Raw genomic sequence first — 12,958 nt, forward strand, 5'->3', positions numbered from 1 at the left:
CGCCTCCATACCTGCTTCATTAGGTGAGAATTGTCACCATAAAATGCAGATACCCACATGTAAACCAAGCCATTCAAGTGAGATTGCCAGTGATTGCCTGGCTGGCCCTGGGCACATCTCTTTGTCATTCAGCACCTCTGATTTCCCCATCCCTGAAAGCAGGGGTAAAATACTTTCCTGCCTCTCAGGGTGTTGGAGGATTAATTAATTACTGTTTGAAAAGTCTTTTGAAGATGCAAAGCTTTCCATAAATATGCAGACTTATTTGTACAGATGGGGTCCAGGTAGGACTGAAGGTCTGCACTGTGGAGATCATAAATGCGGGAAGAGCTGAAATTTGTAAAATTAGTTCCTTGCACAGGACTTGATAAGAAAGCTGAGCAGCAGCAGGCTGGAAATCAGGCAAGGCACTGAGTTTTGGTTTATATGTACACACTGTTCTTTCCAGCCTGTTGTTCATGGGCAGGACTCCTTAAACAACTAAGGCAAAGTTCGAGGTCTGAGTCTTTTCCATCTTCCTGCAGAAATTATCTCCAGGGCAAGCTAAAACACATTACGAGAGTAATCGCAGGCAGTCAGCCAGCGAAGGGTGGCTGTCCATTACATCTGTTGGGTGCCATGTTTGTGCTCATGTTGGGTTTTTTTCACTAATTTCTTTCCTAGATTTTTCCTAGTTGTCAGTTCTGATGGGTCACGAGCTGCCAGAATATATATCACATCTTCCTGGTCACAAAAAAAAAAAAAAAAAAAAAAAAAGTTGTTTCTATCTTCAAACAATTTATAGTAGAACAGAGCATAACATTCCTATTTGCAACAGTAGAAAACATTTTGCTTCAGGAGATACTGAAATATCAGCAATGCATTATATACTGAAATGATAATGGCAGGAAAGAGGAGAGCCAGACCACAGAAAGTTGTGACGGGTTCACATGCATTTAACCTACAGGAAAGTAGGAGTTTTGATCTTCTGCACAAAACTTGCAGGGCTGGCCAGCACCAGCGTGCTTTGGCAGGGATGTGTTTTGCACCATGACTTGGACAGAAGACCAGAGAGTTTGTGTCCTCTGGTTATTTCCCATTGACCTGGCGTCTACCCCTCTGATAAAAGAGGCTTGATTTGAGTGAGGACAGAGACTCGGGAGTGGCGAGGCTGGTGGGGGCAGTCAGAGGAGGGCTGCCAGCTATTAACCCCGGTGCTGAAGTCACGCCTGAGTCAGCAGAGTTTCGGCTTTGTCGCGTTCCCATTGCGGAGCCGAGTGAGTCACCCCCGTGAGCCCTGCAAGCTCCCTGGTTTCCTGCTTCGGCTCTGAGCTGTCAGCCCAGGGAGAGAAGGACGGATCTGATGTTCTCTCTTTCTGTGCCATCAAGTTTATTTTTGTTTTCACTGAATCTCTTCAGTCTCAAGTTCCTTCATTTCGGAAATGAGACTCTCTATGGGTTACTATCTTGATCCTCACTTCACAGCTCTTCATTAAATCCCTCCTTCTTAGCACCTGGAGAGCTCTAATAGCGAGATATTTAGTCCTGGACCAGGGCTCCTTGAACAACATCCAAGGCAACGCGGAAGTCCAAGAAAGAGGCAGGGCAGAGAAAATACTCATGTACATTTGGGGACTCAGCCCATCAAGATAAGGTGTCGGGACAGTCTCGGCTTAATTAACTTCTCCTCGCTCAATGCTTCAGCTTCTTTCCCCTCCTCCATGCTTGATTTTCCAGCTGTACTGTTCTTTTCTGCCCTCGCTTCCCCACCCAACCACCAAATAAGCATTGGCTCTGAACGTCGTCCCCTTTCTCAGTCTTCCCTCTTGCTTACAGGTCAGAGCTGGTAAGCAAGAAGACCCTGGTTTTTCCTTGCTAGCAGACAGAGAGGTGGCTCTTGAGAGGAGGGCCTTTGCTTTTTTGTTCGTTGGCCACCCTTGCCTTTGCCTGGCCGGCTGCCTGCTTTTCCTAGTGCAGAATTGTGATCCTGGACATATTCCCTGGTTCCCCTCCAGAGTAACCAGTGGCTAGGGATGAGCAGAGGCTAGTGCGTGGCCTGGGGTGTGGTGATGATGATGCTGGGGAGACACAAGAGGGGTGGGAAAACCTGTAAGGTTGAAATGGAGGGAGGGCAAGTCAAAGAAACCAAGCGTTGCAGACCAAGTTGGGGCAGCCCTCTCCTGGCTTACGGAGGCAGGTGGCAGGGGCAGAAGGGAGTTGTGACTTAGCTGTAACAAGCTGCATGAGGCCACAGGGGAAGGGAGATGGGAGTCCTCTGCACCCAGGCGCTGGGTGGGTGTAAGAGCGTGCGGTGGGACAGACCTGCGGAAGGAGCTGGAGCGGGGTCCAGCCCAGAAGGCTGGGGGACAGGGTGCACGGAGGGGAGAGGGGCCAGGCACTGAGCACAGGTGCACGTCAGGTGGAGGCGAGGGGCAGCCTGGTTCCCTGCTCAGGTGTGTGGGAACCGGCAGCTCCCGCCGGAGGATTAGCCGACATGCTGGCGGGGCGGGCGGGCGGCAGGAGCCGTGACTGAGGAGCCTTTGTGCTTTGTTGCTGAGCATGGGGTTTCACAGCTTTATTGCAGGAAGGCCTTTCCCAGTGCTGTGTCAGCGCTTTCAGCAGGAGCCCTGCTCTGCCAGCCTTCCTGCTTTTGCCATGGGGCATGTTCCCCTCCCCGTGACTTGGGGGTGAAGCAAAGCAGCTGTGTGAAAGCCAGGAAGGGTACGGCAAAGAGTGAAAGCCGGGAGCAAAGGCAGGCATGGTTGTTCCCTTCCCTCTCCTCTGGTTTGCGGCCCTTTTCCTAGAGCACTAGAAGGTTGGCTGCAACAGAGGCTGTTTGCAAGGTTGAAGTACAGACAGCAAGAACTAGTGGTCTACTTGGGTGTTCAGCTCTGCTTCTCGCTTTCTGTTTAACCTGTGGCTGGTCTCACCCTGGCGTTTGCTATTTTTTCATCTATTTCTGTGAAGAACACCTAGGACAAGCATGGCCTTGGCCTGGCTTAGGGCCTTTGTGTGAACAGGCTTCCCGAACCTTAACAGGCAACAAGCAGAGCATCAACGGATCAGGCCCTTTAGGAAAGATCTTTCATTCAAGTGGATCCTGAGGCTGCTTTGTGCTCTGTTTATCCAAAGAGGAAATACAGCACAGGCAGGAGAAGGCAACCCTGCTCTATCCCAAAGGCATCTCCACTGTCCTGTCCCAGCAGACAGCCAATGGCAGGCTGTCTAGAGACCTCACTCAATACAGGCCATTGACTGGTCCTCAGATAATAACATCTCTGCTGTTGCTACTATGTGCTGGTTCTGGATATGAACCAGTGACCTAGAGAAAAAGGCCCTGTGTTTCCCATTTGCGAGCCAAAGCCAAGCCGGTTCTCTTTTTTTGAGAGGGATTTGAATGAGAGCCAGATGGGCCATTGTACACGCTGCCATTTCCCAGCTCCTATAAAGCTCTCAGCTGGGGGAAGGGATGCTTGGGCTTGCAGTTTCTCTTGCTGTGCCCCCACCCAGTCACAGTGTTATCTCAGGCCTTTCACTTTCATGTGCAGCCACGTCACCTGGAGCTATAATCTTGCCACATCTATTCCTCATCTTCTTTCTAAGGCCCCCTCCCCTTGTGTTGGAAACTCAGTCTTCCTCTTCTAATCCCGTTGGTGTTCAAACTCCACACTTCAGTGGGGCAGGACTGAATCAGTGCATGACAGAGAGACCTCCAGTGAGAGTCTGCTGCTGTGGGAAGAGCACGTTGGTGAGTCACTGGAGACCACTCCTTCACTGCAGTCGGCTGCAAGCCATTGACTAAGCAGGGTGAGGCAGGCACTGTGCTCTTCTGGAAGAGCAGCAGAGTACTGATTTGAATGCCTGGCAATCAATACAGAGCCTCTCTGGCAAGAGGAGAGGTATTAACCCCAACATCCTGGCCAAGCGCCAGCTCAAACCTTTGCTTCTTGCCACCTGAATTCCCCCTGCTGGGATTTAGGATCTTCTTTCCCATTTCCCACCCTGCCTAACACACCTGCGGCATTTCTTTGAGCTGTTGGAGGCTGGTTGTGTTCTGCCCCACAAGGGTTGCATTTCAGACCTTGATTTCCACCTAAAAATAGGGAAGATTTGCAAGATGAATTCAGAAATACCAGAAGAAAGATTTATATGCGCCACCAGCTGGAAAGTTTTGAGCTCCTGTTCCATCCAGTTTTTTTCCCCTCATGGAAAGTTCTTGGAGATCTGTTTGGAGTGTCTGTGAGGTGTACAGAACCACGCACAGTCGTTGCCCATAGCTGAGGTGCGGTGCAAGGGGCTCTCTCAAAATCAGGTGCTTTGTGTAGGGTTTTGCAGGTTGAATCGTGATGCTTTGTTTTGTGTTTTTGTAAGGTCCAGCTACTGTGACCCTTCAGTTTAGTTCTAAGTGATGCAAGGAGTATTAGCTCTGATTCCTCTGACATTTGCATCAGCCCTGGTATTGCCACACCGAAGGGTGGCTCATCACACTTCTGCCAAGGGCTGTTTCAGTGCCCTTGGGGTGAGATGAGTATCAGGGAACAGGAGGGAGAGAAATCGGTGGGAGGCTCAGCAGAGGCAAGGTTGTGCAAAGCGGCGTGGAGTTCACATGGTTCTTAACAAAGAGGCATTGATTGGAGGCTCGCTGTTGTGACAGAGCTGACTAGTGCCTGGAGATCATTTCCAGAGCTTTCTATATGGGGGAGCAAGAACCAGATTTGCAAGTGTGGGAGCCTCAATGTAACAGCATCTCCCGGGCTTTTAGGGAGAAAGGGTTTTCAGGTTCAAGAGCCACCAGCTGCCACTTAGCCTGCTCCCTCCCCAGCGCCCCTCGCACCCAGGGAGTGCAGACCTTCCTTCCCAGCCCGCTGCCTGTGCCGCAGGGCACCCTGCCTTCTGCACAGTGCCCCCCAGGCCTTGCATGACCTAGTAAATATCTGGGTTTGGGATCGTGGGGAAAGGCATCAGCGCAAACCACTTCAGAGGCCAAGGTGGAGGAGTAGGATCTCAGAGGTCTCCACTAATGAGGTCTTGGCACCAACATGTCTTTGGCACTCAGCTGGGCCTTTTTACTGCTTTTGGCCCTTCACAAAATATACCACCAAAAAACCTAATGAGTAAAATGCAACTCGACAAGCTTCAACCTATACAGCTAATCCTTCCTCGTGTGCTGGCTGCCCCCTGGGAGGTGTCAGGGTGGATTGGTGGGCACTGGGAGATCTGGCACAGGAGCTGCACATGACAGGCTGCTCCCAAGCCTTTTCTCTGCCATACCAACCACATAGATCATTCAGCAAAGAAAAAGCGAGGCAAACCCCAGCACTGCACATGCACACACACCCCCTGCTTAATATGTTCAAGCCTCTCCAGAGGCTGATTAGTGATTTTATTTTCTCCTCCTCTCATGGCCTTGCATGCTCACTGCCATCAATTATCTATGCATTTGCCCTGATGAATTATTGAGTGCATAACGGGGCGAGGGAAGACCTGCCATCCCAGCTCAGTCACCTTGCAAACAAATGCTCCCCAGAGTGTGACGGCAGCTGGTTTGCCCTCTGGCTTCTGATTTAGGATGGGGAGCATGGGAAGCTGATCAGGCAAACTTGCAAAAACCCCTTTACTCCGTCTGTTCCCCTTCCTCATCGTTGCTGTTGAGGTGTGGGTGTTGTTGCAGTGGTACGGAGCAGAGCAATGGGTGCGTTATTTCCCTGATGAGAGGCTTGGAGGAGCGGAACATAAATAGTTTACCATCTTGCAAAAGAGCCGTGAGTTATTCAATCACCTGGAAAGGAAACACGATTTCCGCACAGTGTTTGGGGTTTTTTAGGGTATTTTTTGTTTGGTTTGTTTTGTTATTTCTTCTGCTGGGTTGGTTTTTTTTTTTCCCCCCTTTTCCCCTGAAGCCTCTAGAAAGTTTGGAATGTGTTTTTGTTAAAATTGCTACATGTAGGGGCCTGAATCCCAGCTTTGGCAGCGTTTTGTTGTTGGCAAGCAGTCCTGAATTGGCACCAGCTTTTTCCCTGGCCGAAAGTCTGACTCTGTACACCTGGGCAGGGGAGGGTTCTGCAGGACCATCCTGAAGTCTGGTTCAGGGTCAGGTTTGCCAGCACCAAAGTCTGCTTTTCCTCCAGTTTGTGTCCAGGTGCAGCCTGCGCTGATGCATGGATCCTGTGGCTGGGGGAGGGTAGAACTGGGAATTGTTGCTACCACTCAAGGTCAAGAAGAATCACTTGATTTTTAAAAGGGTCATTCATTAATTTGCAGGGATATCACAGCATAAAGAAAGGGCATAGTAATGATGAAGCAAGGGATCGGATTGATCTCTGCCCAGTGATATATATCCCATTCTCTGCCAGGCTGGATGGCAATACCTTTATTTAAGGGGCACGTCTTAGGTGCCCATCCTTGGGCGGTGGTGGCCTTCGGCCTGGCATAGCCTTCTGCCTGCAGTGCTCGGCCGCATGCCCTGCCAGGGAGGGACTGGGCTGTCCTCCCGGCTCCCCTGCAGGGGTGACTCCGGGGAGAAGCTGGTGGCTTTCCATCCTCTCCTCCCTGGGGTTCAGCTCTCTCTAGCTTTCCTGGCGCTGTGGGGAGGCTCTGGGCCATGACTTCCTGCTGTCGCGGACGGGGCCTCCTTTGCTGGGATGTCGAAAGCCTGGATCAAAGGGAGCCGCTGAGGCCTGTGGGGGGTCAGGGAGCTTGTGTGGGAGCGGGGCCAGCCCTGCCATCGCCCCAGCCCCCGGCAGGCTCTGCCTGGGGGCATTGGGCCCTTCATGAAAGAGGTGGGGACCGTGCTGATGAATCTGTTCTCCTCCAGCCTTGGGAGAAGGAGGGAGCGCTGAGCACACCTACAGCCCAGCAGCCGTGAGATGGGTGGCAGGTTGTTCCCAGGGCCCTTGCTACGTGATTGCTTTTGCTCTCCGGCAAGCTCCCACACGCTTTGCAAGGCTCGAAAGACTTCAGAGCCAGACTGCTTGGCAAAGCTGTTGCTCACCTCCGCGGGTGTGGGCAATTCTGCAAGAGGCTCTCTCACCTCCAGGGTAGAAGGAGCAGCATATGCTGCAAAGCATGTTGGAGACATCTCCCCCCTCCCCATCCACCCATTCTTTCCTCAGATCCCAGCACATCATTATCTAAACTCAGCCCTGCTCTGCACCCAGTGCCCTCCTTTCATCGGGAAGGCTTTTGTGGGCCACGGGGTCCCACCAGGCACAGGCCAGACTAGCTTCAGGGAAGTCTTTCACTGTGTCTTACTGCCAGGACATCCTTGGCATGGAGAGACGTGGTCCAGCTGTGACTTTATCAGCACAGGAACGTCCCTTCCTTCTGGTTTCTGGAGGGACGTGCATGGTAAAAATGGCCCTGGGTACACTGGGAGGGGAAACGTGCAACCCTGCCAGCTCAGCAGACAGCCTCCGAGGGCTCGACGGCTTCATGCAGGCAGGCACATGAGGGCACCAGTGCTTTGCTGTGGCTGTAAACAGCGCTGAAAAACATTCCTCAGCACCCAGCTGCAATGCTAGGGTGTGGGGCAAACCAGCCCTTGACTCAGGGAAGGGGGCAAGTTCACACAAAGCTCTAGAGACATGAGTTTCGGTCTTAACTGCTGGTGACTGTGGTCAGCTGATGGCGTCTCCTGGCCGGGCTGGATTGTTGAGGCTTGTCCTCAGGGTCACAGGCTTGGTGCGGAGGGAAGGAGAAGGGGAGAAAGAAGAGGCTTAGATGAGATGTGGGGACTGAGATCAGGCCGAGAACAGCAGGCAGGCAGTGAGCTGGCAACATGGGAGAGTGCCGAGAGAGCGGTAAAGGCAGTGTTTGTGCATGAGAAGACTTTTGTATGCCTGCATTCGTGTGTGTGTGTGTGTGTGTAAAACTGCAGGAAGGAGGCTCTTGCTCAGGTTCACTTGTAGAAGTCACTGGGCATGTCTTCAGGGGTCTGCAGGGGCTAAGACTGACTTCATTTTGGCCTTGCACAGGGAGCCCATTTGTCCCCTGGAAGAACAGAGTAGGGGTGACATTTCAGAAATGCTCTGTCCCCTCAGTTAGAAGATGCTGTCCTGTTTCTCTTGCTACGTATTTTTCTCTTTCCCAGCTTCTCTCTCATTACCCTTTCATGTTCCTCACTCTTTGTACATCTTTCTTTTTATATTACCCCTTTCTTTCCTTTACTCTCAGTCTCCCAGAATACATCCAATTTCAGATTCTGCCAGCAGTGACAAAACCCGCTTTTCTTGTTCTTGCCACCTTGCTTCTCTATTGTATTTATCATATAAATACTGGCTGTATAATTACCAGAGCATTATCTCTAAACGTACAGATTAGGGAAAGACACAGTGGCAGCCAAAGATGAATTTCAGGGTCAGTCCTGGTGGGAGACATTTTCCTCCAGCTGTCAGGGGAGGAATCAGCAGACAGAAGAGCAGACATGGACACCAGCCACCACTTCTCCCAAGCACCTTTCATCTTTACCCTGCAGAATCAAGATGGAAGGTTTCTAATTGCAGCCACTTCTGGGGTTAAAAAAAGGCCACAGAAATGACCTAGATCATGCTGGTAGATCGCGCAAGGTGTATAGGCACCGCGGTAAATCTGTTCTTATATGGGAACTGTCGCTACTCTGAAATCAAGCCTGAGTCTTTGCAGCTCATTTAATTACTGATGCATTTCCAATAGGATTAAATGGATGTCTGAGTGTGTGTTAGCATATGTTAGGATATGCTATGCTTATAAATATCAGTGCTTTCATATGCCTCTAGATATGCATGCCCTGTATTTTTACAATAACCGATTTAGTGTCATCCAAAGTTGAAGACAAAAGAAAGGAAAATTTTATTGATTCAGCCTTGTGCTTTTTGTTGATCACGAGCCCTAGGTTGGCTGCAGAGCATTAGGGCTGGTTGTAGTGATGTATGAACAGCAGTTGTGGGAAGGAAGGTGTTTATGAGCAGGAATGAAGCTGCAGGTGGATGCAGGTAGTTGCAGAAGGTACTGAGTGCCTGTAGTCATAGACTGTTCTTGTATCAGCCACGCCAAGAAGCAGCAAATGGAATAAAGGGGTCTGTGGGCCTGATGTCCAAGAACCATTGTTTTTCTGTCTTTCTCTGTCTAAGAAGTACACGTATATTCGTGCCTTTCCATTTAATTGCAGGGCTGCAAGCTCAGACTGTCTTAGTCAATGACACAGTCTCGGGGTTTATCGGAACAGACGTGGTCCTGCATTGCAGCTTCACCAATCCGCTCCCCAATGTGAAGATCACGCAGGTCACGTGGCAGAAAGCCACCAACGGCTCCAAGCAGAATGTGGCCATCTACAACCCTGCCATGGGGGTCTCCATCCTCTCTCCCTACAAAGAGCGGGTGACTTTCCGGAATCCTTCCTTCAAAGATGGCACCATTCAACTCTCTCGGCTAGAGCTGGAGGATGAGGGAGTTTACATCTGTGAGTTTGCCACCTTCCCAACTGGCAACCGGGAAAGTCAACTGAACCTCACTGTGCTGGGTAAGATACTGGACAAGCTTTGTGGTATGAACCATTGCCTCCAGTTAAACAGATCTGGAGGAACACAGAACTCGTGTCCTGAGAGCTCAGGGCAAACGTGGATCTCAGGTGTAAATTTTATCTGTGATGATCTTTCAAGTTGACTGTAAAGAGGTGAAGAGCAGGGAACGCAGGGCAGGTGGTTCACTGAGCTATCACAGGAACGCCGCTTCCCTTGTCAGGCTTCACTTCCCCTATCTCTTAATGCAGGTGCAGTAACAGGGACCTGTTCCCTAAGGGAGTGGTGAGTTTTAATGAGCTGGTGGCTGTCAGGTGAACAGAGAGAGAAGACTACAGATACCCTAAGCACAGATAGAGCTTATCCATGGGGCTTAGGGCTGTGCGTGAACAGACCCCACCCAAGGTCTGCACGATTTATTTCAGTTTCTCATTCTAATGTAGGGCTGAAAACCTATAGCAGGAAAGGATTGACTTTCCATCTTGGATCTGTGCATCTAGGGCACCTCCACCATTCTTTCCACAGAGCAGGTTGCTGGCAATTTGCAGCAGCTCTGGATTCACCACAAGGTCTGTCACAGGCTCAGTGGTGCTAGGTGTCTCTTGGGTTGGTTGTAGTAGAGAAGGTAGTATGGCTTTTCTAACCATCTCTTTGTACTCTTTTCTTCTCCTCCTTCTCCTCCTTTTTGCACTTCCTTGCAGCGAAGCCCACAAATCGGATGGAGGGCACCAAGCGGCCACTTATTGCTAAGTCTGGCAGGACAGAAAAGATCTTGGTAGCTACCTGCACCTCCTCTAATGGGAAGCCCCCCAGCACTGTCACATGGGACACCAAGCTCAAAGGGGAAGCGGAGTTTCAGGAGATCCGGAATAGCAATGGCACCATCACAGTGATTAGCCGGTACCGACTGGTGCCGAGCCGGGAGGCCCATCGGCAGCAGCTCATGTGCGTGGTTAATTACCAGCTGGACCGCTTCACCGACAGCATGACCCTCAACGTGCAGTGTAAGTGAGCATGCAGTGTGAGTGAGTGCAGCAGGGCTGGAGAGCAATGCTCCATGGTCAGTCCCTGGGGTGGGTAATAAAGTCTGGCAAGAGGATTTTTCTGAAGGGAAGGTGTTGGTCTGGTGGAGGGGGTGAAGGTGGAGGGCTGCTCTCTTTTTCTGGAGAGTGAAAACGGAAGTGATCCCTTGGAATAATCATATGCTTTCTTTTTCACACCTTTTTTCCTCTCTGCCTCTGCTCTGTCCCTCTGTTCCTTCCCTCCTCTCTCCTTCATCCACCCTCTCTCACTCCTTCTCCCATAATCTTTCCCACCTTCTCCCACCCTGCCCCCTCATCTCTTCCTGTTTCATGTTCTCCCCCTTCCTTTTCCATAACTCTTTCCTTTTCCATCCTGCTTTTCTATCTTTCTCATCTCCCTGCAGATGAGCCAGAAGTCACTATTGAGGGCTTTGATGGCAACTGGTTTCTCAACCGGAAAGATGTGAAGCTGATATGCAAATCTGACGCCAACCCCCCAGCTCACACCTATGAATGGAAGCTGTAAGTGCCTACACTGCTTCTGCTCTCAGTAGCACATAATGATCTTCAGTCTTCGAGCAGGGCTAAGGAGTTTCTAGAAACCTCAGTCACCCTCTGGTCAATTAGGGCATGGTGCCATTACTGTCAGCGGTGTCACTCCAAGGTAAAACCTGTGCGTGTGAGCGGGGAGTTGGACACTTGTAGTTGCTGGAGCCACCATGCTCCTGCAGAACGCCCAGAGATGATTCTGGTTCCCTGGCACAGCTCTGCCAGGAGGCCTTCATTGCACAGGGACTGGAGCTAATATCTTTATTTGCAGACCTGGGAAGCTGCTGTCTTCAGCCTTGGCCTTTCTGGCTCACCCCTCCTGTGCTGGCCATCCTCTGAGGCTGAGCTTGTCAGACCCGAAACAAGGCTTGCTGCCCTGCAAGCCCTGCCTACGGGGCAGCCGATGCTTTCGAGGCAGGCAGTGCAGTTTTGAAGCGACATGGGCAAGGGACTTGTTTTGGGTGGATGGGCTTTATCAGATGTTTCCTGTGGCCCCAGCTGACAGAGCTGGCACTAGCATTTTAGTTGAGCCACACACACCCACCTCACCTTGTGATGGACAGGGGTAACCCCCTGCTTTTCAGCTGGGTCTTCCTCCAGCATCTTCCAGTTCAGGCTGAGGAGGGAAGAGCAGTGGGTAAGGATCATACACACCCCCTCTCCACCAGGCTGGGACGGAGCTTGCAACCAGCACAGTGCCACCTCAGTACCCAGGGTAACTTCCTATTCTCAATTCACTGGAATAATATTCTGCCCCAGTGATGTGAAGCAGCTGAGGTATGACAAGGTGAATCATTTGCCTAGCACCACTAAGTGCTTCAGTAGCAGAGCTGGAAAAGAATCCAGGAGTTCCCTTCCTTAAAGGGGCACAAACAGCACAAAATTTGTCTGCGTGTGAAAAAACCTTTCTCTAGAATCAGCCCCACTGTAAGCAGGAGCTCCCCTTTGGAGCACACATCTCCACATGACTGACATTAAACAGCAGCAATTCCTCGTCCTCCAGGGTTTCAGCTTTTGGCTGAACACACTAAAGGGAGTGAAAAGTGAGCGAGGGGTGTGTGGGGAGTCAGATGGGAATTGATGCAACCTGATGTGGTTCTCTCTCCCTCTCTTTTCTATAAGCACTCATGTAGCTTTAAAAAAGAAAGATCAAATGGATCCTTTCTTCTTTTCATCTGGCATTTGTCATCAGGAAAGAGGCTCTCAAAATGACTTTGCAAGGAGCTAGGCATATTCTCTCTCATTTCGCTTCCCAGATCAAACTGTTCACAGTGAAAGTCTGAAGAGAATTGTTTTTCTTGCCTTTTTTCTAGTTCTCGTCCTCAGCTCTCTCCCTCTCTTGGTTCTGCCAGTTAAACTTAAACTCCAAGGGGGCTCTCGGGGTTCCTCACATTACCAGGAAAGCATTAGAGGCAAAGATGCTCCTTGTGGTACCCAAAGCAGAAGAGATCCTGGTTTAGGCTGTCTCTCTGTAGCAGGGCTGGAGAATGGAGCTGAATCAAGCCTTGTGAGATGGATCTGGGGACAGCTGGTTTGTGGCAGGTTTTTGGTCTGCTTTTGGACAAGTCATTGCACCCCTTTGTTCTGCTGTTGCTCACATGCAGGGCTGGAGGCTGAGCGCTTGCTGGGCTCCCTGGGCACCAGGCTGTCTGTGGCAGGAGCTCTGTCGCTGTGTACAGACACAGCCAGCAGCACAAGCGGACCCTGATCTCTGTTGGGCAGTCTGCTCCTACTGTGATAATGATGCTGAAAGCAGGCTGAAAGCTGAAGCACAAGGTAACCAGGTGCCAAATGTCTTAGCCAGGTGATGTTTCTATAGCTCAGGGCAAGAAAGAGGGTTAGTTACCAGCTAGGCTCAAACACAGCAGGGGATGCGGGTGTCAGGACTGAGCGTGGTGCTGCATGACTGAGTGA

The 12,958-nt window shown here is 50.9% G+C and overlaps 1 protein-coding gene across 3 annotated transcripts in view; it reads left to right on the forward strand.

The window, feature by feature from the left end:
- NECTIN1 (nectin cell adhesion molecule 1) overlaps positions 1-12,958 on the forward strand; it is a 106,920-nt gene that overhangs the window by 38,568 nt on the left and 55,394 nt on the right. For all 3 annotated transcript variants that reach the window (XM_055819296.1, XM_055819298.1, XM_055819297.1), the window contains exons 2-4: positions 9,125-9,475; positions 10,175-10,477; positions 10,900-11,017. In XM_055819296.1, coding sequence (XP_055675271.1) covers positions 9,125-9,475; positions 10,175-10,477; positions 10,900-11,017 — 772 coding nt within the window. The remainder of the gene's footprint in view (positions 1-9,124; positions 9,476-10,174; positions 10,478-10,899; positions 11,018-12,958) is intronic.

The sequence above is a fragment of the Falco peregrinus genome, chromosome 15 (assembly GCF_023634155.1).
Source record: "Falco peregrinus isolate bFalPer1 chromosome 15, bFalPer1.pri, whole genome shotgun sequence".
Lineage (NCBI taxonomy): Eukaryota > Metazoa > Chordata > Aves > Falconiformes > Falconidae > Falco > Falco peregrinus.